The 26,116-nt window shown below is 43.4% G+C and overlaps 1 protein-coding gene across 1 annotated transcript in view; it reads left to right on the top strand.

Moving 5' to 3' along the window:
- Positions 1-1,338: 1,338 nt before the first annotated feature.
- ndrg2 (NDRG family member 2) overlaps positions 1,339-26,116 on the top strand; it is a 34,037-nt gene continuing 9,259 nt past the window's right edge. The window contains exons 1-3 of the mRNA XM_084547481.1: positions 1,339-1,964; positions 22,645-22,730; positions 25,090-25,131. Of these exons, the coding sequence (XP_084403607.1) occupies positions 22,656-22,730; positions 25,090-25,131 (117 nt within the window). The 5' untranslated portion in view covers positions 1,339-1,964; positions 22,645-22,655. The remainder of the gene's footprint in view (positions 1,965-22,644; positions 22,731-25,089; positions 25,132-26,116) is intronic.

Below are 26,116 nucleotides of genomic sequence, written 5' to 3'. Positions count from 1 at the left end.
CTTGGGGAAACTATGACCCGATTTACATAACTGCAGAGCCGATGAGTGATGATCTGGTTCTCAGCGGCTTCACTCTGGGTCCTGTGTAATAGTTTCAGCTGGGATTACATGTGTTTACTTTCCATTCCTCCTCACTGTGGATTCTATAGAAAACAGAATACTGAAACTCTGTGGTGAAAATGTGACGATAAGATGTGTACTTCATGTCTGATACACAGGTTTCCATAAAATTCTTGTACATAAACGCTACAACACATAAACTTTCTTCCATACCAGTTAATTTACATTTAAGTGAACTGAAAGAAAGTGCAAATAAAGCATGCTTTACCCAAAGTCTGCACAATAGTCTATAAAATATCCAGTTTCCTCTGAAAACTGGTGATTACAATGACTTTAAGCCCATATCAAGCACAAAATCCACAGATAATATCAACAGTTTGGAATGGAATCACTGTGGACTGATTTCTTTGGGGGTGTTTTATAGTGTCTCTCAATATACAGTACAGTATACACTGATCGGTCATAACATTATGACCACCTTCCTAATATTGTGTAGGTCTCCCTTGTGCCTCCAAACCAGTTGTGACTCATCAGAGAATGGACATGGGCCTTCTGAGGGTGTCCTGTAGTGTCTGGAAACAGAATGTTGTTAGTGGGGGCCTTTGGGTCCTATGTGTTGAAGGGAGGGGCCTCTGTGGATCATCCCACAGATACTTGATCAACTTGGGATCTAGTGAATTTGGAGGCCAGGTCAACACCTTGTGCTGTTCTTCATGTTTTTTTAGTTGTTCCTGAAGCGTTTTTGTATGTGTGTGTCTGTGTCACGCTGCATCCTGCTGGGGATGGCTGCTGCCATCAAGGAGTGTCATTGCTATGGGGTGGGGGTGCCTGGTCTGGTCTAGGTGGGTGCTACATGTCTAAGTAACATCCACATGAATGAATGCCAGGTCCAGAAGTTTCCCAGAAGAACATTGTATTGTCACAAGATGGTCAATGATATTCACTTCTCCTGTCAGTGGTTTTAATGTTGTGGCTGATCGGTGTATATACAGTATTCATTAATAGAAAGCGGGATTTTTTGGTTACATTCTCTTGCATTTATCTGGTTATGCTAACTGCAATTGTAAAATAAACAACTCACTGTGCCTGTTAAAATCTTAACTCTTCAGAATGTGTTAAAGCTAATTAGCTAATGTTTAAACATTCATAAGAGTTTGTGATGTTGAACTAAAACTTATTTTTTTCTTCCAGTACACAATAGTACCAGAAACCCCTATATAATAAACATGTCCCTCGCCAGGTCGCAGTTATGGGCTCCTTGCTGTTGAACCGACCCAATCCATCTCCTTCCTGTCTGCCTCTTAACTCCAGGTGTGTTTATTTACCTGCTGGCTCGGGCTCAGGCGGGACTGCTCGCGCGCTCGGCTCCCTCCACAAGCCCAACAAGGGTTGGGCTGTACCAACATGAACCCTCCACAGAGGGGGGAGCCAGAAAGAGAGGCACCATATTTTCACCCCGCGTCTCCTCAGACTTCAAGCGGCGCCCAGTCTAAAGTTGTCACCACATCTATCAAATATCACCCCGCGCGTGTCGGAATTAAATTTAATAAATGTACTTATCTATTCTTGATTTATTTTCAGATAACTTCTCAGCGCCCCTAAAAACTCCTCGGCTCCATTTCGCCTTTTGATTGACCGCTACATTTTTTTTATTTTTTTTTTCCTGTGCTGAATTTTCCTCCTGCTGTAAGAAGAAGAGGAAGAAGAGGGAAAAAAACAACAGTGAAAGGACGCGGAGAGGAAGAAGACACAGCGGAAAAATAAAGGAGCTGGAGGAAAAGTGAAATAACAGGACATTACCGGGAAGACTGGAGGAACAGGTTGGAAAAACGACCTAGAAGAAACTGCGCAAGTGGAGAACGACTTGCCATATATTTTTTTGTGTATCGTCTGCTGAATATAAGGTGAGTTTATCCCGTTGTTTTTTGAAAAATGTTTATGATTAAGTTTTTTTTTTTTTTTTTTTTTTTTCTCTCAATACGGGGTTTGGCTCTTTGTGTCCTTCTGATGAGAGTCAGTGAGGATCCTGTGTGGATTTTGACATTCAACAGACGTGCAACAAGGCAATGAAACGAGAATTGATCTTTTTCTCGCTGGAGTTTGGTGCTAGGGGGGGAAAAAAAAAATACAAAGGCGCATGTTTTGATGTTGCACAACGCAAACCGATGCAAAAGTGCTTCAGTCAATCAGTGCTTGCTTCACGCTCGCACGAGCCGCGTATGAAGGGGAACAACGCACCAAACTCCTTCGAGGATTAAACATTTAAATGTACGCTTGCAAGCGCGAGAAGAAAAATCTAGAAAGAATGTATCCCTGAGTGCATGTGAGCTTGACAAGAGTGGAGAGAGTGCGTGTTATTGACGCGCACATGTGGCATAGCCAGCGGGTCTTTGTTGGTCCCCCATCACCACCCCCTTCTCTCTCTCTCTCTCTCTCTCTCTCTCTCTCTCTCTCTCTCTCCCTCTCTCTCTCTCGCTCTCTATAATAACCGACCCAGGCATGACAGCTCAATGGTTTAAATCTCCCACAGACAGAATATAGGCCGGTATTGACATTTTCTCGTCGCGTGAACTTGGATCACACATAAACCCGACTCTCCATCTCTCCTTTTCATCCAAGATGCGCGTGAATCCTTTGTTGCGTTCAATGGTTTTCCCTACACATGGCTGCACTTGGGTTTTAATTTTTATTTACACGATAGAAAAGGTTTTGTATTTTTTTTTTTTTATAAGATGAGGGGGCGTATGCTTGTTAGTATCGGAGGGGCGGTTGGGGGGGGGGGGGGGGGGTCTAATGTGTGTCAATGTCAAATGGAGGTGTGTCCCCTGTGTGTGAGTTCACTGTTTCTGTGCTGGCTCGGACAAAACATCCGAGGCGTCAAAATAAGCGTCGAAAATGGGCGTCAAAGCCCCGAGAAGGGTGCGTTTGAGGACCGCTCACCTCATGGAGGACGGTATAGGCGCGTGGCCTGGCGCGCGTGGAGAAATGTTTTGATTTAGTGAGTCGTGCCAGACGCAAGGACACACACACGCACACACACACACACACAGGCACACACACACCTCTCTGTCTACAGGTTCACACCGGTGCACGCACGCACGCACGCACTCAAGCACGCACTCAAGCAAGCAAGCCCGCGCGCAGATCCTGTGAGTCATACCGCATTTGGAGACTCGCGGCCTCACTGCTCTTTGAGTGAAGTGGAGCCCCTGCTGATAGCGCGCGCGCGCGCGCACACACGCACGCACGCACAGTCCACGCGAGCTCAGACTCTAAGCGCGCGCGCCTTTCCTGAAGTAGACATTGTTCCAGATTTGTTCAGCTTTGAGATGAAGAAGGACGCAGGCGCACAGCAGCTCTGCGCTCATCTATATAAATATGTCAGAAATTATAGACTCGGTTGAGACATAGAAAGAAAAAAAAACAGTCACACATAACAGACTGTCTTTTTTTTTGTTTGGCCCGTCGGGTGTGGTGTCTCTATATGAATTCGCTTGCCAGTTCATTAGGTACACCAGTGAACACAAATGTATTCTAATATAACAGCCCTGCACCAAAATCTGCCTTCATGACTGTTCTAATGTTCAGTTTTTGCTGCAACGGCGTGGTAATCTGTCAGTCATTTCGGACGATGTAGTTTCTGATGCTGTTCAACTGGATTGAAATAAACACTGAAGCGTTTCTGTTTTTTAGCCTGGCCCACTGATTAAAATGGGGTTGTCAAAATAGAAACATGTGTCAGTGCGACACATTGCAAGTCAATAGGACGAACCACAGCCTCCACAATGAAAACACAGCTGAATTAACAGCTCTCTGTTATTTTAAACAAATGCCGAACACCGTGACCTTCATGAAGATAAGATTAGGTGCAGGACTGTACCTAATGCACTGGCAGGTGAGGCAGTTTAAAGAAAAGTCGCAGTCGGGTTGGCCTTCAACCAATCAGAGCAAGCAGAAATGTCCCGCTTTCTTGACAAATGCCTTAACCACTTTTAACTGTCGGTCCTTTAAAGCGGTCGCTGTCAATCTCTTTTACAACAGACCCGATTGCGGAATCTAAACGTCGGCTCGGCCATTTAGTTGTAAACAAAATCAAGTGAACGCCCGCAGATCTTCGCCAGGCATAATGAATTCCGAACTGAGCGACTCCAGACTCCAGTGCCCTCAGCGGCAAAACCAATAAAACTGCCTTCAACTGCAGTTGGACTGGAGTGATAAATCTAAGGCAGACAACTCCAAACCTCAAAGCCGTTGAGACCTGCACACTGTGTTTGGCTAGATACCAGTAGTTGTTGTTTTTGCATTTCTCTTATCTCCCATGGACATATAGTCAGACGTGTTGGTAAGAATTCCCAGGCTGAAAAGTTCCTCTTCAGAACTTGACCACAAAATACTTGTTTTTGCACCTTCCAGAGGTACAGCTGCATTACCAGCTTTCTTTTAAATACATGCCATAAAACATACAATGTGTAAATGTAGCTGGAGCAGCATCTGCTTACATGTTAATCAATCAATGTTATATGCAACATTCTAATTAAACACTTTTATTTTTGATGCCTGAGTACATTTTAACATGATTAGGTTTGTTAATGCACTACTAATGCCTGTTATTAGTGTTGATTAGTGATTTTGTGTACACAAAGAAAATACTAGAATAAATTACTTAGTGCACAATCATTATTCAAGTAGAGAACTAAAAAAAAATCCTTAATGATGTTGAGATTTTTTCCATTTGAAAGATGAAAATTAGCTGTCTCTGTTGTACTTAAGGATTTGCTGCTTTGTTTTGCATCACTGTGAATCAAATTCATTTGGATCACATTGACATTTTCTTTTTCCTTTTTTACAGTGAAATGCCAACAGGGCGAGGCATTGTTATAATGCCACACACTTAAATGAAGAATTGCATTAAAAAAAAAGCAAGATCACCTCAGTGTATCGCCAGATTTCTGTCCGCCAAAGATAGAATAGGTCTTTATTGTCATTGTCACAAGAACAACGAAATTAAAAGTGCTCTCTTATCAGTGCATTATTACTGTAAGGTTACTGTTTACCTTCTGTGTGACTCAGGTTGTGGCGAGGACAGTGTTGCTTTGACTGAGCTGGACTGTTGACGCGTCGCAGCGGCGATTGGTTAAATTCTTTTTTGGATTCGTGTCATGCCCATCTGTCAGGAGGCCAAAAATAAAGCCTTCGGCTGGAACAGTCGCCCTTTGCTCTGATGCCACATCCCGAGTGTTTGTGTCCTGGCCAGACTAATAATCCAAGGAGATAAACTTGTTGACATCATTGAACTGCGACAGGCGGGAACCGTTTGGTCCAGTTTCCCTCCTGTGGAGCTTGTACATAACTTCTAAACCCACACAGAGAGGACAAAACCATGTAATGACAAAGTTTCCTCTTTAATTTTTGTTTTATATAAAAGGAAGTTTGTAATAGTTGGTGACTGCGTTGGAAAACCTCAGCCCCCATGCTTTGTGCTACTGCACTTGTCGGTGTCTATTGATCAACCTGACCTCATTCGTGGCATCACCGAACGCTGCGTTCATTTCGGGTCGCCAGACACAGTTTGACCTTTTGCACTTGTGACGTGAAAATTTGCAGCAGTGGATAATGAAAAATCAAACCCAGCGGACGTGTTGTATGACTGAACGTTAAACATCGCTGTGTTTGACGAAGCACAAATGGACTTCCTCGGCCGTCGGTGGAAACTTACTCGAGCATGTTCGCGCTGTCACCTTGCCTGTTTACTCTACCAATATTAACATTTACTCTCGCAGTGTTTGCTAATCCATCAGTGTTGACGGCAGGGAATGATAATATGCTTGACCTGATACAGTGGCTGGGCTTGTACGGGAGAGAGGCATAACGTACTGTATTTCTGACCTTGAGTTCTAGAAAGCCAACATAAAACCAACGTATGTCACGATTCACCTGCTCGTTATTTGACAGCATTGAATAATGTGGTTTATTTCAAGACTTAAATTGAGCCTTAGTGATAAATCGACCAAAACGTTCCATCAATGTGACCTGCCTGGCTCGGAGGGCTCATTCCTGCCCTGAAATGCCAGCGATAGCAGCGCTGAAAGGTAGATGGATGAGTGGATATGCGGCAAACTAGGCCAGTAAACAGCTATAATTGGGGTCCAAGTATTGCTTCAGAGGTGGACTCAGGTCCCAGAATATCAGGAAAGTAAACGCTGCTGTCATCTTGAGCCCTCCGCTTCAGAAATAGTCTTTGTCCTCCTGTTGAGGTGTTGACGCTGACATGATCTCCGCCGAAGGATACGCCAGCTGTTGGGTGTATACGGGCCCGCGGTGATACGAGTGCTGCATTTCAGGGTAGCGGCGATACCAAGCCGCTGATTAAATGTCAAGTGTCGCTGCAGCGAGTGGACTGCGGTGGGATGCTGTTTCAGTTCTGATGGTGCTATGGAGCTGATGTTCGTGTCCGTGGGTGTAATTGGCTCCTCTGTGTTTTGTTTACTGCAGAGTTAGTTTGCTGAAAAGTGTTGCAGTGCTCCTGGCCAGTTTAATCTCCTTTCCGCTAGTACAAAGCCAGACGCATAGATCATTATTAAAATACATGAAAGGGGACTTTCAAGGCTACATGACAATGGATTTAATGACTGTTGGTGACTGTTGCTTGTGATAGCAAACTTGATTCGGCAGTTCAGTTACATTTGTTTGTCTTTTAGCTGATTGTTGTTGTTTTGTTTTGGTCTACAAATCCACTCTTTTTTTTTCTTGATCAACTTTAAAGACAGACAGACAATACTAGCAACTAGCTGGTGAACATAGTGGCGCATTTAGCCAAATATTTCACCTTGGAGTGGAGACAAAAAGCAGAGTCTAAATTAGTTCATTTTGAACCAGCACTATGAATGAATCTAAACATGGACAAATCCTCCGTGTCAAATCACGCTGAAGAGCAGTTATGAAGCTCAGAGTGGTTGTGCCGGCCATCTTAGCTATGCCTGACTCCGCCTCCCTTCTGATAATTGAAAAATGGTCAATATTTATGGAGCATGAGTGCAGCTGAATCGTAACGGTGGCATGGTACAGTTGTCGGAAATAGCTATTATTTTTCAACTTTTGTACCTTCTGCTGTGTTGGGCATTGAGGTCTGGGAGGATTGACTCGCTGTCGGAGCCACCCTCAAGTGGTCATTTGAGGAACTACAGTTTTTGGCATTTAAGTTTTCTGCTTCGGAGGTTTCTGCTTGACTGACACTTAGTGTCCAACAATTCAATATTCTTAATGAATGCTAATGTCACTGTGTGTTGGCTAGATTTGTATTTTTAGTATGTTGCAAGTGACCAAAACGATCATGAATGCAGCTTTTAATCTCTAAAATGTTAACCAGATAATGTTATTCAGATACAGTGAATGTTTAAGACAGTGATTTACAGATTACAGATTATTTAATAATAGCAGTGATGTGAAATGTTGTTCAAGTCAATTTCAAATGAAGTGATTTATAATAAAAGGCCCAATCTAGTCGTGTAAAAAGTCCCTGATGAATGCATTCGAAGGAAAAACCTTTCCCGTGCACGCTCCAGTTGTTTCCTCTACGGCCCATCTGCAGCGCTGCTACTGTTACTAACATCGTGTAGTGTTGCACTCGTGCCTGTTGGCACCAGCAGAAACATTGACTCTTCTCTGTTGACAGCAGATTCAGCCCAGTGTGTTAAAACCCTCACCAACATGACACGAGAGGTCGCCAGAAATACAAAACAAACATTGGAATTTGTGCTCAAAATGAATCGTTTGGACGGCGACCAAAGCACAGGGAACACAGCTGCAGTGTTTTTCCCGCTCGGATGTGCATTTCTAACTGTGGAAGGGGACTTTCTTACAGTTTTATTTTGCAATTGACTACCAAAATTGTAATTTTACACATTACTCAATGCTCAAGATGTATTTCTGCGACTTAGATTTTCATCCCCAGTCAGCTTAAAACATGAAACACACACGGGGATATAGAAGCTTTTCTCTGTTTACTGCCTGTGCATCTGATGATAGACCTCTCACTATTTCTGTTTAGCAGCTGCGTACGCTAGTGTGTGCTTTAGCAATGTGATCTCTCGTATTTTTTTACTGCCTGCACGGTGAAGATGAGAACATTAGCTGATGACTGAGACAGCGTAGAATAACGCTCTCTGCGTAGGTGTTAGAGATCAGTCTAGTCTGAACAAATTCTGGCCATGTGAGTAACATTTTCTCATCTGAACACGTATCAGCGTTGGCCAGTAGTCTTGGACACATTAAAAAAAAAAAATATGGATTTTTATTTTTTATATCCCGCGTAGGTGTGCAAGAGCGTAACAGACTCGGCATCTGGGTCAGTGCTTATGGATTTTGCGCTGTGTAGGTGTTTGTGATTACGGCAGTCTTCGTATGTGAGCATCGAGGCCAGTGTGTGTGTGTGTGTGTTTGCGAGAGGGGAGCTCGGTCCTTTGCCTGGTGGCTAGAGGCCAGATACAGATAGGCCAGGCAGCACAATGCCCTGTCTGTTCCCACGAGTCCAAACAGGCCTTCACAACACCCTATTTATAGACAAACACTCCATTCATATTTCTCAGGTTGGATGTGCTGAGCGGAGGATGCAGATGTATCGTTTTTTTTTGTGGGGTCACTTTTTACAGCGAGACCTAAATGTGTCCGAATGCGCATCAGCTCCGTCAGAGGCGATGGTTTTTAATGTGCGTTGCGTAATCAGGAATGTCAATAGATCCGCAGGCAGAGGGAAAGGCAGAAAATAAACCACATTTACATGTTAGCAGGGGAAACGTTTCTCCCCCGCTGGTACTTTTAATCCCATGTGAGGTGTATTCACAGGGAGTGGATTGTCTGCTTGTGCTGCGAATCTCTTAGCAACAGTGGAATGGCGCCACAGTGGAGGTCCAGTGAAGACATACTATCGTAGCTATAGGAGTTTAAGGAGCAGGTATGTAACAACAGTGAGACAGCTACTGTAAACAGAGCACCAAGAGGAGCCTCTAACTGACTGGTCATTAACTATTTACAAAGACTGGTTTCCTGAAGAGCAGTTTTGAAGCTCACGGGCACTGATATCATTTAAACACGCCCATACTGACCTGCAGAGTTCAGAACCATCTTTTTTTTATTTCTCCTGTAAACTTCTGCTGTGGACGTCTACGGAGATGGACTCTGTTTTGGAGCCATTGTTTTCAGCATGTTGCAGTGCCCCCCAAGAGGGCAAAAAGATTGTGAGTGCAGCTTTAAATGTTTAAAATATGTTAATCAGCTGATGTAGTTCAGATATATCGAATATTTAAGACCACTTTCACAGTTTTTTATATTTTATTGACAAAAGGATTAATTACATAGATATTATTTATGTAATTATTGTCCACCAAGGAACTTAAGTTTATGGCTTTTCTTTTTTGGCTTAATTTTTTTTTTTTTTAATTTTTATTTATTATTTTTTTTTTTATGTTTAATGAGACAGAGTTACATATTTGTTTGCCTATCACCTTTAAGGATTTAATAAATTGTAAGACAATCACATGCTCTGAGTATAAATACATGTTAGTTGTGCCAGTAGACTCACTTCCTGGACTGATAAAGTTCCTGTGGCATTGCTTGTGAACATCTGTTCAAGCCGAGCAGCTGCTTCCAGCAGCTGAACTTACTACAGTCAATCCATCACGTAGAACAATATGACTCAGGTCAGCTATGAAGGCATTAATAATTCATTCTTTCATCTTCTGTAACCGCTTGTCCTGTGAAGGGTCGCGGAGGAGCCTGTCATCGGGCAAGAGGCGGGGTACACCGTGGACAGGTCGCCAGTCTACGGCAGGGCAGCAGTAATAACGTTACAGGTTATTTATTGTAAGACTTCTACCAGTTAGCTGTGTTTAATACTTTGATTTTCGGTCCAAACATTGAATATCAATTATAAATAAAATCAGAACTGCACCAGCATGTGGAAACATTGCCTTTGTAGTCAAATTGAAATTATAATGTTACACTCTTAATGACGTTAAATGAATCAATTAATTAATTAGTGGCAGTCCTAACACTGTTAGAGACATTAAAATGGAACAGGATCTTAAAAAGCAATGCTTATAAAGCAAATAAAACTAAATCAAATTTGGGGAAAAGGGAACAAGACAAATCTGGACAAGCTCTCTGATGACAGGTTGTTTTAAAAAGCGGTTTAGGTGGCTTTGACTGAGCTGGACTTATTTCTTGGCTAAGTCAGGAGAATAAACAAACCAATTTTAGCGCGTGTGAAGTGTCGGCTCTTAGCTCCAGCGAACGCGCACTTGTTAAAAATGAGTGATTAATGTTGAAACGGAACATCTGAGTCTTAATCTGGATGAGTGGAGCTCAGACCTGTGGCATGAGTAGATTAATGACATTTCCCGCATCCTGTGTTGGATCACCACACGCCTGCTGCCGCCACATTTACTGATTTCTATTTGTAGGTTTTCCTGTTCGGGAGTTCAAATATCCGTCAGTAGGTGTTTACAGATTCCAGTAATCAATGCAATTTGGCACTAGCTGTAGTAATAGCTCCTAATCACTCACTTCACATCGCTTCATTTTTATTGAGTGTAAGCTCTGTCACAGGCAGATACATTTGCCTGTGTTGGTACTGAGTTTTTATTAAACTATTATAGAGACAGAGGAGCTGTAAATAAGATATTAGGGATGACTGAATGCAATTCTGTGAAGTTTGTGACCAAAGTGGTATGGCCAGACATACGTGGAAATTCCTTCTTTCTTCTCAAGGAAAATCTCAGCCAATAAAGTGCTACCAACTTCGTGGCAAAAATGTACATTTTTTTTGCCGGTAGCACTTTGCTCATAGCCTTTCAAACCTTGAACCAATTGGTTATTGCCTGCCAGGAGTCATTGTTTTGGGGGTTGCCAGCAAATAGCTGAATATTTCTTGTTTCTGCAGCGTCCACAGCCCGACTAACAACTTGAGATACGAGAATGAAGTTGGAGCTGTGAGACAACTAGTCACAATAGATAGTTAACATTGAGTACACAGTTTAAAACCACTGCAATGGCTTTGTTTGAGGCATTGTTTGACCAAAGCAATAGGTTAGCTCACTTGCTGTTAAGTTATGGAACGGCACTTTGCCTCCTTTGCTGTTCACATGGACTGTTTGTCCATATCCAGCCGAATTCAGCTCAATTGTGATTGTTCTGTTCAGACTACAAATGGAAACCAGAAAGCTTCCGGTTCCAAAATCTTGTTCGTTGCCTATAGATTTATAGATTAGTTCTTTTGGTTGATATTTCTGACCACAATACCAGAGGGGACTCTTTGCTTGCATAGAAGATAATAAGAGGCTAAGAGTGGAAACTGCTGGCTGTCTCAAACCACTGTAACTGTGAACCAGACCTCATCCCGCTGCACTCATGCTCGTGTGGCTGAAAGGGACCCAGTGTCCAAAATCTTGTGGAAAGAACTTCCAAGCAGATTGGAAACTGTTACACCAGAATATTAATGTGGTTTTGGAATGAGATTATCATTTTTGGGGGGAATTGTCTGGAGGTCGAGAAACATGTCATTCAAAAGCGACACTGACCCATTGATTCTGCTGCTGAGAAGCCACCAGAAAGGGTCCAGCTACTCCCAAAACAAAGGCTACAGATGCTCACCAATGGCCGACTGTCAGCTTGGTGTGTCCATATAAACATTAATAGTAATGAATACCTTTGAGTAGATGCTTAAAAAGGCCTATTTGTTGGTTAAATACAACTAGAAAAAAACACACAATAAAACCTAAGCATCTATATGTACAGAAAGAATATAAAACCAGTAGAAACAGAACTACCACACATATATTATAGTAATTATATATTAATAAAGCTGAGATGTTTGGGAGTTACTGCCTGTAAACAAGCTCTTTAATATTTGGCTGTGGCAGCATTGAGCACACTGTCAGCAGGCTATTTATCTCTATCAGCCCTCACCAATGGCTCCAACATATCAATTTACCCTAGCTTGAAGGTCAGTTAGTCTGTGTGTGTGTGTTTGCGACTGCATGGGTCCCTGTGCGTCTGTGATCACGTGCTCGTCTGCCGGCCTTCGACCCCAATCGAAGAACGAATCCATTCAGTCGTCTGAATCTCTTCCCCTTTGTTTATTTATTTATTTAATTATTTCATGTGACTGAATAAATGCTCATCGATTTGACCTGAACAAGATGAACTGCCGTCCGATGAAAAGTCGTCACTCACACAGGTAATTATTAGTTCGCCTCGTGCCTCACGTTGATGTGTTCTCGCAGCTATTGAGCGGGCAGAGAACAGGTCCATCAGTGGACGGCCATCAGACACTGATCAAGAGGAATTTTCAGAGGTGTACAAAGAGAACAGAAACACAAGCCGTTTGTTCTCCTGTAATTCGCTGGATTTTAATAAATGCCTTTAAGAATCAGTCATTGATCAGGACTGCTGGTAATTAATCAACTAATCAATAATGATGACTTAAACTCACAATCTAATAAGCCTAAACACAACGATCTCTCTGAGGATACAATGGATCGCCCAACCCTTGTATTTACTCAACTCCAAAGACAGACAACAGGCAGAGACTGGATGTCTGAGTGGAGGTGAGGTCATGATGGAGTGAATAATGGGAGACACGAAACCGAAAAGGGGAACTGAGCCGAGCCGCCGAGTGATGGACGACAGAGGATTTGAGGAGACAGGGGACCGGGCTGATCTGCAGGGAGAGAAAACAGGCTTTTCTGAGAGGGTGAGAGTGAGGAGAGGCTTGGCTCAGCGAGGAGGCGAGGGTAGCTTTGGCTCCTCTCTGGGTCTCCATGGTGGCTGCTGCTTTGCTTCCTTTCTCTCCAGACATTTGTCGCTCATTTTTCTAGCTCTTTCTTTCGGCCGTGTGTTTTGTCCAGCATACCTAGCAACAGATCCCTTGCGCGAAACCCAAATAGTTGAATTGACTGCGGGAAAGCAGATATTTAGGAATGTACAGAAGCGACTACTTTTCGTTTCCTAGGTTTCAGCAGACTAAGTATTTTAGAACTAACGAGAACAATAAGCACAGATTCACAGATTCAAAGTTTCAAAGAGTCACAGAGTCACCAAATGGGCACACCAGTGTCAAGCAAGATATGTAGGGATGCTTCCAGCTGCTCCGAGTGACAGGCACAGCCTTTAAATAGGATCCCGCAACCAATCAGTCCTTCCAGGGGCGTGGCGATGAGTCTCCCGGGGGAAATCTGCCTCACCTGTGAATGGGCCGACTGAAACGGCAGGGGCCATAACAGGGAGGATACCTCCTGATTGTAGGGAAGTGCAAAACAGGTTTAGTGGGCACTGCCAGCTGGAAGGAGGCTCCGGGGTAGACCCAGAATTTTCTGGTTGGATTATATATTCCATCTGGCCTGGGAATGTCTTGGGATCCCTCATAAGGAACTAGAAAATGTTGCCTGGGAAAGGGACATCTAGAATACCCTCTTGCCGCTGTAACCCAACATTGGATAAGTGGACTAAAATGGGTGAAAGGATAGGAAAGTGACATTAATCTTATTTAAATCTCAAGTGAAAACTTCTAGTCCCTCAAACACATTGTTTGTATTTGTCAAGAACCTTAAATAGACTGATTAAAAACAGCTTCGGTTGTCACTTTGTCTTTTTGCACATTAGGATTCACAATGAAGACAAGAAAGCCGCACAGTGCTTTAGCAAGAATGCAATGACAAGCCGGACTTTCCATGTGTTCACCAGCGGCAGAATATACGACTGTGCTGAACTGTAAAATTTGACCTCAGGAGACGGTCCTGCAGACCGTAGGCGGAGCTGCACGTCACCCGGCGGACATAAAAGCTGGCAGAGTGGTACCCAGGTGTGACAGCTGTGAAGTACTGCAGACTAACATAATTTGCCTCAGGACAGTGAACAGATTCAGTCCTGAGAGTGTTTATGTCCTCATACCCTGGGTTTTACCACTGTGTATACATGTATGTGTCAGCAGGGTGATAAATTTGTGACTGCATGCCTGCACACTTCATCATCGTCAGGTGAAAAGCGAATATCTCTGAATTGCAAAAAATGTCACGGAATTCTCCTCGGAACGCTGAACGCCAAAGTCCAACACACATTTTGCACTTGCATGACCGGAAATAAAGTCTTCATACCATCAGGTTGCTGTAGTCTGTATTCCAAAGGGGAAACCAGAAAGGATAAGAAGGTAGGAAGAGCTACAAACCACCAAAACAAGGGTCACAGATGCTCCCCATCGGCACATCTACTTGCGGCGTCACGGTGCAAAATAAATGGACCCAATAGCTTCAAATGTGACATTTACGTTGTGAAGATCTTAAACCCACTGGAGCGTCACTTAATGTACGGGGGGACGTAGATGGTGTAACCTACGTACATAGCGTACGGCAGTGCGAACCACTTGTACTTGTGTGCTCGTCAGCCTGGCTAGGTCTGTAACAACCCCACCCAAACACTCGTCGGCGCTATTTTGACAGTTGGGTTAATTTCTGTTTACTTCCTGCTTCACTTTTAACAATGGCGACTCATAATTTTGCCGAAAGTTCGCCGAAGTTTGTATCTCCGAATCTCCTCAGTTAACCTTTCCTTGATGTGTTCCATCTTTATCCAAAACAATACAATTGGAAAATTGCGGAGAGGGAGAAGCAGCTGGAAATACTAAAGCGGAAACATGCTACTACCAACAGGACCAATCACAAGTCTTGCGGCCTGCGTCGCTTTGATGTGTAGTTGCGTTTCTGAGGAGGTGCACGTCAGGCTGTGGCGTCACGGTCTGCGTAGGGTCCGGGGTGACGCTGTAGCAACGCCGTCAATGTGCTGAAGTATAAATCGTGCATGAGCCTCAAACAGCTGCCTTTTTGAAATGTTACGGGCTTAAATAAAGTAAGTCCCTCTGTTACTCATCACTCTCTCATACCTCAAACACCTCAATCGCGACGCCTTCACACATCGGAGCAGCTGCGCATGTCCGCCGAATGCCACAGGTTTAACCTTTCGGCATTTCAGCCTTCAGCCTACATCCTCAATATAGGTGACCTTAATGCTCAGTGCCCCACTTTAGACTGCTGTTTACATGTCTGGGTGTGTGTATCTGAGCGCCGGGCTGCCCCTCTCTTTATCCAGAGCTGCAAACACTAGCGGCAGCAGGGTGCGACCAAGTGAAAGGAGGGAGTCTGCCAGCTCCAAGTGTTTGCCCACTTTTCCTTTTAAGCAACGGGCGGCGAAGAGGAGCGAGGGAGAGACAGGAGGAGGATGGCAGAAATGAGACAAAGACCTGCCGTGACAAGGAGAACGAGGAGCGGTGACTGGCAGAAATCTAGAGGGAGGAGAATGAAAAGTCGGCAGCGTGACAAAAGATGGATAGAGAGAGACGGGGAAGAGTGGAACGCTGCAAGAAAGTGAGAGGGAGATTAAAATAACAGGGAAGAGAGGCAGACGGAGCGAGTTTCCCTGCTTGACAGCAACACTCTAGTGGTTGATGAAAGAATAAAAGGTGCAATCTAGAGCTGAAGCTGTTTTATTTCTGTCATTGTTGAAGTTGTTCTTGCAGTTTTTCAGTCTGAGTTGTTGTTTTTTTTTATTTTACAAGACTGAAAATGCAAGAGATGGCTTCTTCTGATGGCAGGGACACAAGCTGTGATATCTCCAAGTTTGCCGGCGACTGAGTGCGCTGGCACAAAACACAAATTAGACGCTTCGTCTTGTTGCGGCGCTCGACCGACTCATAAATAGAAATGCATTACTGTTGGCTCACCTCTTCCCTGTGATAGTCTTTTCAGACCGGAGTTTCTTTTGGGCAAGACATTCAGATATTTTTGCTTACTTGTACGTGGCCACGCGTAAAAGGGTCAGCTCAAATCTAAATGTGACAGACTCAACCAGGACCGGGTTTCTGCACTGCAGACCGTCCCTTCTGACACGTTGTAGTGAGATAAGCCATATCAGAAGCAGCAGGGATGAAAACATGGACACAAATCAGTGGCGATATAAAAAAGAAAGTCACAAAAATGTTGTACTAATGTGCCAGTGTTGCTTGCAGATTATTGGCAGGGAGCCTGAGACTTATTTTGAGAACTGTTGAGGTGTTGTTCATCAAGCGGTTTCTTGTATTTTTACGGCATTTTTGTATGAGTTCAGGGTTTGAGAGCTTTGTGTGGCTGCTGGCGATCAGTAAAATGTGATTTTATCTCAGCTGCAGGTAAATGCAGTTTACCTTGGCAGGAATTTGGGTTGTCGTGAGATGAAGTGATGGCATAGAAATCTTTTCAGGCTGCAAGTCATGGATTTGTGGCTGATTCACAGAGGTGTGCACCAACAATCAGCCTTTTCAGAGGAACCACTTGCAGCTTTGGATGAATTTCAAGCATGATGGTGTTCACTCTGTGAGCCACTAAGTTGAAAAATGGATAAAAACACAAATTAATTGGGTTTATTTCATTAGAGCCTTTAGTGGTCCATAAGTCTGCTTCAAGCCTTCCACTGATCCTTAGGGTTGTCCCAGGACATCTCTGACTTTTACATAAGTCATAAGTGACTGCGTATAATTTAGAAAGTCCAAAAATCAGCATTAGAAACTGCGGGCGCAAGATCAGGCGAGCTTTTTAGGGAAGCATCACCAGACATGCCCCCCCCCATGCCTCGTCTTCTTCAGACTTAAATGTGAATCTCGCCCGAGTCCAGAGTTTGCTTTGCGTCAAAACACACAGAGGAGTCGGAGTGACAGAGCAGGAGAGGGCAGCGTGAGGAGAAAGAAGGTGTGTGTGTGCGGAGGGGAGGAGGAGGAGGAGGAGGAGGAGGAGGAATGACAGGAAGGATTGACAAAAACAGATTGTGACATATTGGACTGAGGCAGCCCGCTAACAGTATGAAGCAAACGAAATGCCATTGCTCTGCGTGATTATGAACCCGCACGTTTGGATTCCTATCACTGGAGCAATTACCCGACACAGTCTGATATCTGAGACGTGGAACCTGTTCGTTGCGACAGATGAACTGGGCAACTGTTGTCTGACAGCTGAAACGGGAAATGTGGAAGTGGAATAGAGGCACATGAAAGGCGAGGCAGGCATTCCTTTTCTCTCTCTCTCTCTCTCTCAGCTAGCAGCATGTTCCTCTTCCCCCCTCTTTTCAGTCTCCCGCACTTCTAGCGCTTCATGCAAATCTGTCTTTTTCTCTGCATCTTTCTGTTTCTCCGTCCATGGTGACAGACGGTGCCTCCTGTGCAGTTTAGCAGTTATTACACGCTCTGAAACACACCGACTCAGAGGCAGGGACAAAGAAAGATGGATGACGGGGGGAGCTGGGCCGATTTAAAGTGTTTACGGCATCGGAGGAATTACGCGAGAGTAAGAGAGGAGATCAAATATAATGGTCAGGTTACGTGAAACCCATATCAATGCTGCTTAGCGCGCGGTGTGTTCATGTGACTGCCTCTCTGTCGCCTCGTCTGCCTGCAGGCTTTGACAGCACATCATTTAGTTCCTGACATGATGTGACGTTTTCTTCAGCATCCAGCCAAAGTGACTAAATTATCCTAAAGTGGTCTCTCTGAGCTTTATTCTATTCTAAAGAGTCCGTTTAAATTATATTAATATAATATAATATATATATGATAGGGCTTTCAACTGTGTTTTATGGTCATGATCAGTAAATGTAGTTTGGTGTGTTGTCATGTCACAACCTATGTATGGAAATAAAGATTTTACACGTATTTTTAGACGGTGTTAAAACCAACAATGACATCAGTCACCATTTTTGTATTAACAATGCATAGATGTTTCCAGTAGGAGCAACTCTGCAGTCCCTCCAGTGTTTTAACTTCTTTTAGCTAATTGTTTTGGTTTTTTCGCGATGTGAAGTTACGCCCCAGAGCTTTTTCCTTCTGACCATTGGTTGTCCGCAGTCGAAGGATGTGGCAAACTATAAACTGGAATAAAACGTTCAAACCAGTCTGAAATGTTCAGCGCCGCAAGCCCCACCTTCCAAAGTATTTCCTGTATTTTTAAAAAGTACTAACCCGGGCACTTTCTAGGGGTTAAAACTTCATTTGGACCCTTTAGATTTTGGAGTATCTCCAAATGTTTCCAGTCCCTGGAGAAAGTTTATGCCACAGAAATGTGGCTGTGGTGGAGCAAAGAGTTGGTGGAGACCAAAAAAGAGCTAAAAGAAAAGGGAATGTCTGAGCTAACACGAATGGAATAAAATGATTGAACCGTACAGCTCTTCTAGTTTTTCTAAATGCCATTAGGCTACCTTGATCAGAGAGAAGTTACATGTTTATTCACATATTGTTCAGTCCTTTTTGGTGTTTTGTATATCAACACATATATAGAACATTTATTACTCATTGTATGTCCTGTTTTTATCTATTTTCCCATTAAAGCTGAATGCGCCCTGTTAAAATAATTTAATATTATAGATAGTAAAACACAGTATTTTATACAGGCAGAAACTCTTAGAGATCCTGTTGCAGCAAGATCATCTCTTTCTAACATCCAAAAGGGGGTATAACTATTAATACACACACAGGAGTGTATCAACTAATTTACTCTGCAGTGATCTCCGGACCTGCCAAACCTATAAAAATAGCGGGGGGGATCTCCAGTATCAGACAGTGACTAACTGTCAGCCAGAGTGATCAGGATTAAAGCCGCATGTCGGCAGGCTAAGTGGGCCTGCTCAAGTGTCTCTGAGAGTCCTACCAGATGTAGACGTGCTTCCAGGGCTTCTGAGCTTGAATGGCGACCTTGGTGGGAAATGTTAGACATGCGTATATGTCTGTTATTGTAACTAAATTGAATTTAACGTATTCTTAGTATAAGAGCCTGATGGCTAGCTTATTGATTAGCGTAGCAAACAAATGTGATAAGCAGGGCTACTCTGACAGATGTAAAGAGACGGAGTTATGTTTTGCTTTTTTTTGAACTTTTTATTGCAACATGCCCTCAGTTCAGTGGCACACATCCACAGCCTTGCACAACATTGATCACAACAACTCAAGACTGCCAACTTCCTTAAAGGGACAGCGCTATTTTTCATAAAGGTGCTGTGTAACACTTTTTCTTAGAATAATAAAAACAAAGATGGATAGAGCTTTAACACTGTAGCAACAATATAGGCTATATGACTTAGGGTGTAGATAGATAGATAGATAGATAGATAGATAGATAGATAGATAGATAGATAGATATTACATGTAAGCTGGGACAGGCTCCAGCAGACCCCATGACCCCTCACAGGAACAAGCGGTTACAGAAAATGAATGGATGAATATTACATGTAGGTAGATCACCTTGTTTCGGCTAACACCACTTCGGTAACTCGTCCTAGTATTATTATTTTTGTAACAGCATTTACAAAACACTCTTTTTGGTAAACTCCTAAACATAGATGGATGTCATGCGCTTCAAACACTGTCAGTCAGCGTGGATTTAGTAACTCTGAAGTGCAAATGTCCTGGAAATAGTACTAGTATATAGTCCAAGTGCTTGCACGCTGCACTTGCGTCAGCGCATGTGTTAACGCGCTAGGCGCTGAAGGCATTTTATCTGCATCGAGTGGAGCCACCGTCCAGAAACGGATTTGATGAACCAGTTGGACATGGAGGAAATGCGAGGGTGAAGAGCTCCGTCTTCTAGTATTTGTCTCAGATGTATTGTTGTGATGATATTGTCAGTGTCAGCTTTGTCAAAGATCCTGAAATATTTTGTTTTGGTCTTTTGTCAAGACAAAATAAGTCCGAAGCCGTCGCCTTTGGTTTTAAGAAAAGTTTGCGTCTCATTTTTCACTATTTTAGGACATTACTTGTCAAATACTGACAGTCATGTTGCAGCAAAAAGGCAGAGCTTTGCGGTTTTGTGGCAGACATATATCTCTGCCACCTACATGCTGTGTATATTTATATATAGCGTTGCCTGTAGTGAGCAGGCACACATGATTGGATGGTATATGTATGAAAAATGTGTCTAAGAAGAGAGTTCTTTGCAGCCAGGCTCTCTTCAGTGGATTAACTTATAATGAAAATGATGGATAGTCACAGCCCTAATAGGTGCTGATGTCTGTTGACAGCCTGATGACTCAACGATCAGTTTATTACATTTTAGCTCATTTGTCTGCAGGATTCACACAATTAGATTTTTTATTTTAGTTTTTTTGTACAGCATTCAGTGCCAGCAGCATAACATACAGCTGCAAGACAGATCTGAGCATTTACAGAAGCTGAAGCATTGCAGAGAAAAATAAATCTTTGGAATAAACCCCTCTACTGAGTGCCTTATAGTTTGAATCTGACACTGAGTGAATAAAAGTAGAGAGCGGCAAGGACACTGCACCGGCAGAGGTTTGAAAAATAAGATGCAGTATGTGGGAGACTTAGCAGATGTAAATGGAGGGGGAGGGCAGGACAGACGGATGGTGAACAGCAGAAGCAGTGTTGGGGTTCTGCGGTGACTAATCATTTCCGTTTGGGACCCAGAGAGACGCAGCTTCCCCTGCGGCGGCAGTTCATTTTCTGATGAGCGCACACGTGCGCGCGCGCACACACGGGCACGCCAACACACACGCACACACCAGCTCGCCTCGTACCCTCTCTGATCTAATGCCAGATCTGCGCATAAAATACAGTCATCGGTTTATGAGAGCATGAATTGTTCACACGTTGGCGCACACATAAACAGCGCACCGTGACAAAAGGCCCAGTATTTCAGGTTTAAACGTCAGGTCCAGCGTAATGCTGCCACACAGGCACAATATCAGCCTCAGTATTACATGTGAGGGTCATTTTCCATTGGTTGGAAATTGGTAAATTGCTGTGATAGACAGAAGGTTTTGTTGCATTGTCCAGTCTGATGTGTTTTTTTAATCACAGCTTAAAAATCATAGCCTAACAAATACAATACATTTAAAAGAATATAGAGCAGTTACTGCACAGTGCAGCAGTACTGACTGTAAACCTGCTGTCTACTCTTTATAGTTATTGTGGTGTTTATGTGCACATATTTGTATTAGTCACCTAGTTGCCCTTTTAACTTGGCTTCTAAAGCTTGGATAATTCTCCTGCAATGGATCTCTGAAGCGTCCAAGTCATGGCCAGGGTCGGACATCGTTGCAAGCATTATACCTGTTCACTGGTGCCGGTGTGGTTCCGTAATTACGTCGCAGTGTTGAGTTTCTCTGTGTACTTCAAACATCATGACTGAGGCAATAAATGTTGAGCAACTATCTAATAAAAAAAACATCACCTCAACACACAAAAGAAAGAAGACCTCTCAATAGACAGGAGACAAAAGGAGGTAGGATTGTCTGTGCTTGCCCGGCTACTGAGAGAACCAACACAGAACTAAATGTAGCTTAAGCAACAATTTGTCTAGCTAGCTTTGCACTTACAAAATTTGTGGTTGTGCTTTCCCATGTAATCGGGGAACTGTAATAACTGGACGCACCAAAGGTCCTGCAGAGCTTTGCTGCCTTCAGATGGAGTTATGTAGATGAACAGCCCCCCTCTTGTGACATTCACAACCTCTACTCTGGAGTTATGCAGTAAGTTCATGAGTTCACAAGACAGGATTTCTTTGTAATTTTATCTTTGCATTTCCCACATTGCACTACCTCGCCAGATTGTTAACCTCGGTGGCTTCTAGACGACAACAGTTGCCTAGCAGCGGCGTTCTCCCGACTTACCATCGTCGACGCCGAGCATCTCGTGCGCACGACTTCCCGTGTCGCAAGCACGAGCCCGCGAGTTCCATTTGAATGCCTTCAGTGATTTAAGGAGCTAGCTTGGACGGAGAATCCAGAGTGATAAACATCACCGATCCGTGTGGGGAAGCTAAATGAACTTGCTCTCCGAACAGCCACCTCCGTGACGCCTTGGGGTGCAGCTCTCAGCTCTCGGCTGCTGGACTCAAAGTAACACATTAAAGGTGTGAAGGCGTCTGAAATGAAGTGGCATGCTCGGCTGACCTTCCCCAGATAAAAGCAGTGTAATACAAAGTCTTTCTTTTTCCCCTTCATCCTTATCAGTCCCTTGTTTGCTGCAGTCATTTCTCACGACCACTCCTCTTCCAGTGCAGCAATTTTCCACCTCCTTCCTCACTTGTCCTACAGTTTAATTTTATATTTTAGTAGTATTGATCTGTAAAAATACACCAGCCACCTTCATACTGTGTATATTTATACATATATAGATGTATACATATGATATAGATGGTGTACATATGAGACATGTGTCCAAGAAAAAATAAATTTCAGCTAATCTGCCTGCAGGACTGTATCCTAAACCTTCCATCTATGTGTGTTGTGTTTTAAATTGAACGAAGATGTGTCCTTCTTCTCTTTTATCTCTTTGTTCCTCCGTCCCACAATCCTTTTCTGCTCTTCTCTGCTGCCACTAATTACTAATTAACTTTCATGAGGTCCCACGGCCCAAACAAAGTCCCAGAGGATGGCAGCCACGCACAGTGTTTAATCACTCGGTGTGTGTGTGCACGCGCGCTGGTGCGGCCGTCTGTGTGTGTTTTAAAGCGCCTATGGAAGGACGACTGTTGAACTGAGATGTGTCTTCTACCTGCACAGGAGGTGACACCATGACAACGGAAATGCAGGAGATCGCCATCACGGAGGACAAGCCCTTGCTCACGGGTCAGGCTGACTCCACCAAGGTCAGAGACGGCGCCACATGCAAACACACATGCACGCGCTCATTTACCATGCTGAAAACTCAAGCATCCAAACATGAAGGAGCACATATTAATTACATAGTTCTCAAATGATCTGAAACCACAGACTATGTGTGTGTGTGTGGGTGTCCCAGGAGACAGAAAAACAATGCCCGCTTCATGTGTTTATGTGTCCTCGCTGTGCATGCGAATGCAAGAGTGAGTTTGTGCAAAGCCGACATGTGACAGCCTGCTTTCCAAACATACGCGCACGACTGTGTGTGCAAATGTGTGTCTGTACATATCTACGTCTATATGTGTGTCCGTGCGCGGCTGCAGCCAGCCTTGCCTCATATCTGCTGGGTTGACGTCAAATCCCCGAGGACAGAGCGAGAGGCTCCTGTACTGTGCTGGGCTGATGTTGCCGCGCAGATGCTGCAGAGCGGAGCTGTTTGTCTCGCATGTGGTGACACCTGGTGGGCAAAGAGGGAACTACAGCACTAAAACAAAGATAACGCAGTGAAAGGAGAGCAGAAAGATTAGACAGAGGTTTGTGGCAAGGTAGACGGGTGCCAATCAAATGCATTGCTGTCAGATGAAAATCTTTACCTCCAAAGGTTAAAAGTACCGTATTATTTTTATGGCTACTGATTAGTGATTCTCTCCTCTGTAATAAATCTTCTAATACATCATTGTCATATCTAGCTCGGTGGAATCAAATGTTTAACTGTTTCTGGGTTTGTTCACGTCCTGTTTTATTTTGTAGTCCCTAACTCTCTATCATTTCAGACGTCTTCACTTCTCCTGTGTGGTCGCTGCCTCTGATGTGTCCCATTATTCCCTTTGTATTTAGTCTCAGCGTTTCATTCCTTCTTTGCCAGTCTGTCGTAGCGCTCCATGTCTGCGTCGTTCGAGCATTTTTTGTGTGCTTAATGACTTTTTCCTTGTTACTTTTTTGGACTTCGCATTTGCTTGCTTTTTGGAAGTAAAGACTTTCATTCTGCCACCTGAGTTCGGAGACGTGTGTTTGAGTCCTCCTCTAACCAGCTCCTCGTTATAATCATTTAGTCTGGAAATGTTGTTAAAAATGCAGACTGCAGATTTGATAATCTGTATAAGAGGAAAATATTTGCTTCTAATAACCACATAAATACTGTTAGCGAGTTTATCTCTTTTATTCTTCCTGTGAGTTTGCCCCACGTAAGGTAAACATTGGGCGACGTTTCCAGGAGGGGCAGAAACATGGAGGTAGAAAAACAACAAGTGTTTGAAAAAGATGAATGAAGCCAGAATCGATGTGGGCAGCAATGTTGAAAACCATCCATCTCCTTCTAGTTTATGGATTCAGTGTTGTTAATAAAGTTGAGGGGGAAAAAACTTCTTCTTCACTGATGTTTCCAGCAGATTCGGTGCTCCAGTCTTATAAAGTGCAAATACCCTAGTAATATATTCGGCAGTCTTTTGCTATTTTACCTTGGAAAAACGGCAGCGGCAGCAAGGAACATCAAAATAGTTTCCTTGTCAATGATTTAACAGACTGACAATATTTGCATCCCACAGAGTACAGACGTAGTGATTCATTCTGGTGGCCGATGTGTTGACCTGCTGCCTGATTACTTGCTCAATTCATCAAGATTTTTTCACTGACACGTCAAACTGAATTGACTTTTCTCACAAAGAGTAAAGGAGAAGCGTAGAAGAGTTTGTTTAGCGATGATTCAGGGATGTGGCAGTGATGAACAGAAAATGAACGATGGCCATTTAGAAGACTGCACCCAAACTTCACACGCTTCTGACACGAAGCTTCCACCCAAGTTTACATCCGTCCTCACCTACTGAGCTCTGACTCCTGACATCCATCTCTCCAATCACTAAACCCTCTAGACATTTTCTCCTCGGCGGTGACTTCCATCTCCACACACCCACCTCCACTTCAGCTCCCCACACTGTTAATTTCCTGAGAGCCTTTGATTCTAGTAATTCATTAGCGGGGTAAATGGATCCAAGGTTGCAAAGGAACGGCCCATTTAAAGCCCACCGACGGGCTTCCTCCATATAATGCCCAGCGTGCCGGCAGCCACCTGCTCCTCCGAAGAGGTTTTATGCTGCCTGATCCGCGGGGTAATGTCACCCGCGCAGCCTGTGTGGGTGTTAATTAGGAAGCTAGGCCTCAATTAACATGTGGGAAGAACAGAAAGATGACGCTTGAACTACTTCTATGTAAGAGCTGAATAACTGCGCTCCAGGTAGCTGGAAAGACACAAAAAGAGGCTCCTCAATCATGTACATAAATGTCCAAAGAGTCACGTGTCCGTTGCACAACCTTTGCTAATAAGAGCTTTACCTTTTTTTTTTCTTACAGGATGCTGAACTGGCTGCTAGGATACTCCTGGACCAAGGACAGGTAAGACCAGATTTAAACTTGGTCTGGACTGCATGTTATTAAACTTTACAATATTCAATATGTTTAACATTTGCGCTGTGATTAGTAAACCTTAAGGATTATCATTTAATATACGGGCTTAATTTGTTTTAAATGGGAAACTAGAATCACTACTTTGTTGTTGTAATCCTCTGCAAATCCAGCAGATTGCAGTTTGCTTCCATGTTTGTCCAGACTCCAGAAATTTAATAAAAAAATGTTTTTTTGCAGAACATTATGTCACAGCGAATTTGACCTTTTATTCTATTAGACTTATTGTGTGACCTTTAACCACCAAAGTCTGAGAAATTCATCCTTGAGTGGAGGTTTGTGCCAAGTATGAAGAAATTCTGCAGAGGCGAGATATCACATTCAAATGAAAATCCAAAAATGATTTATTTTGGTGAAAGAGACCGTGACATACTACTTATATGAATAAATGGACAGAGGAAAAGGGAATTACGCAATAAGAGAAGTTTATATGGTAATCTACCACCTTTTCTTTGTCTGTTGTATGTTTATATGTTCAGTGCATTGGTGCCTTATATGGACGTAGTTATCATGAATGTGATATCTCAGGCATGCCTTAAGGGAATTTCTGCAAATATGGCACAAACGTTGGTGGTCAAACGTCAACTAAAGGAGAAACCTCTGGTGCTGAAAAATGAAGCCAAGTCCTCTGGAGGCTGGCTTTTAAAATAAGTCAATCCCCAAAGATTTCCTTGTTAAAATGTCCAACTTTACAGTAGAAATAAACACATTTACAACCTGGAAAACTAAAAACTGTTAGGTCTCACCTGTTTAAGGCTTAAAATAATGCATAATTTAGATAATTAAAGACTACTTTGCCCATTTTTGAATTGGTCAGGAGATAGGCGGAGTCAGGCAAGGCTCTTCCAAGATGGCGGCGCCCGGAGACACCACACTAAGCTTCAAAATCGCTCTTCAGGAATCCTGTGGCTTGTCA

Source organism: Chelon labrosus, assembly GCF_963514085.1.
Source record: "Chelon labrosus genome assembly, chromosome: 1".
In the NCBI taxonomy this organism is placed as follows: Eukaryota; Metazoa; Chordata; class Actinopteri; order Mugiliformes; family Mugilidae; genus Chelon; species Chelon labrosus.
This window is presented reverse-complemented; position numbering and strand designations above follow the sequence as displayed.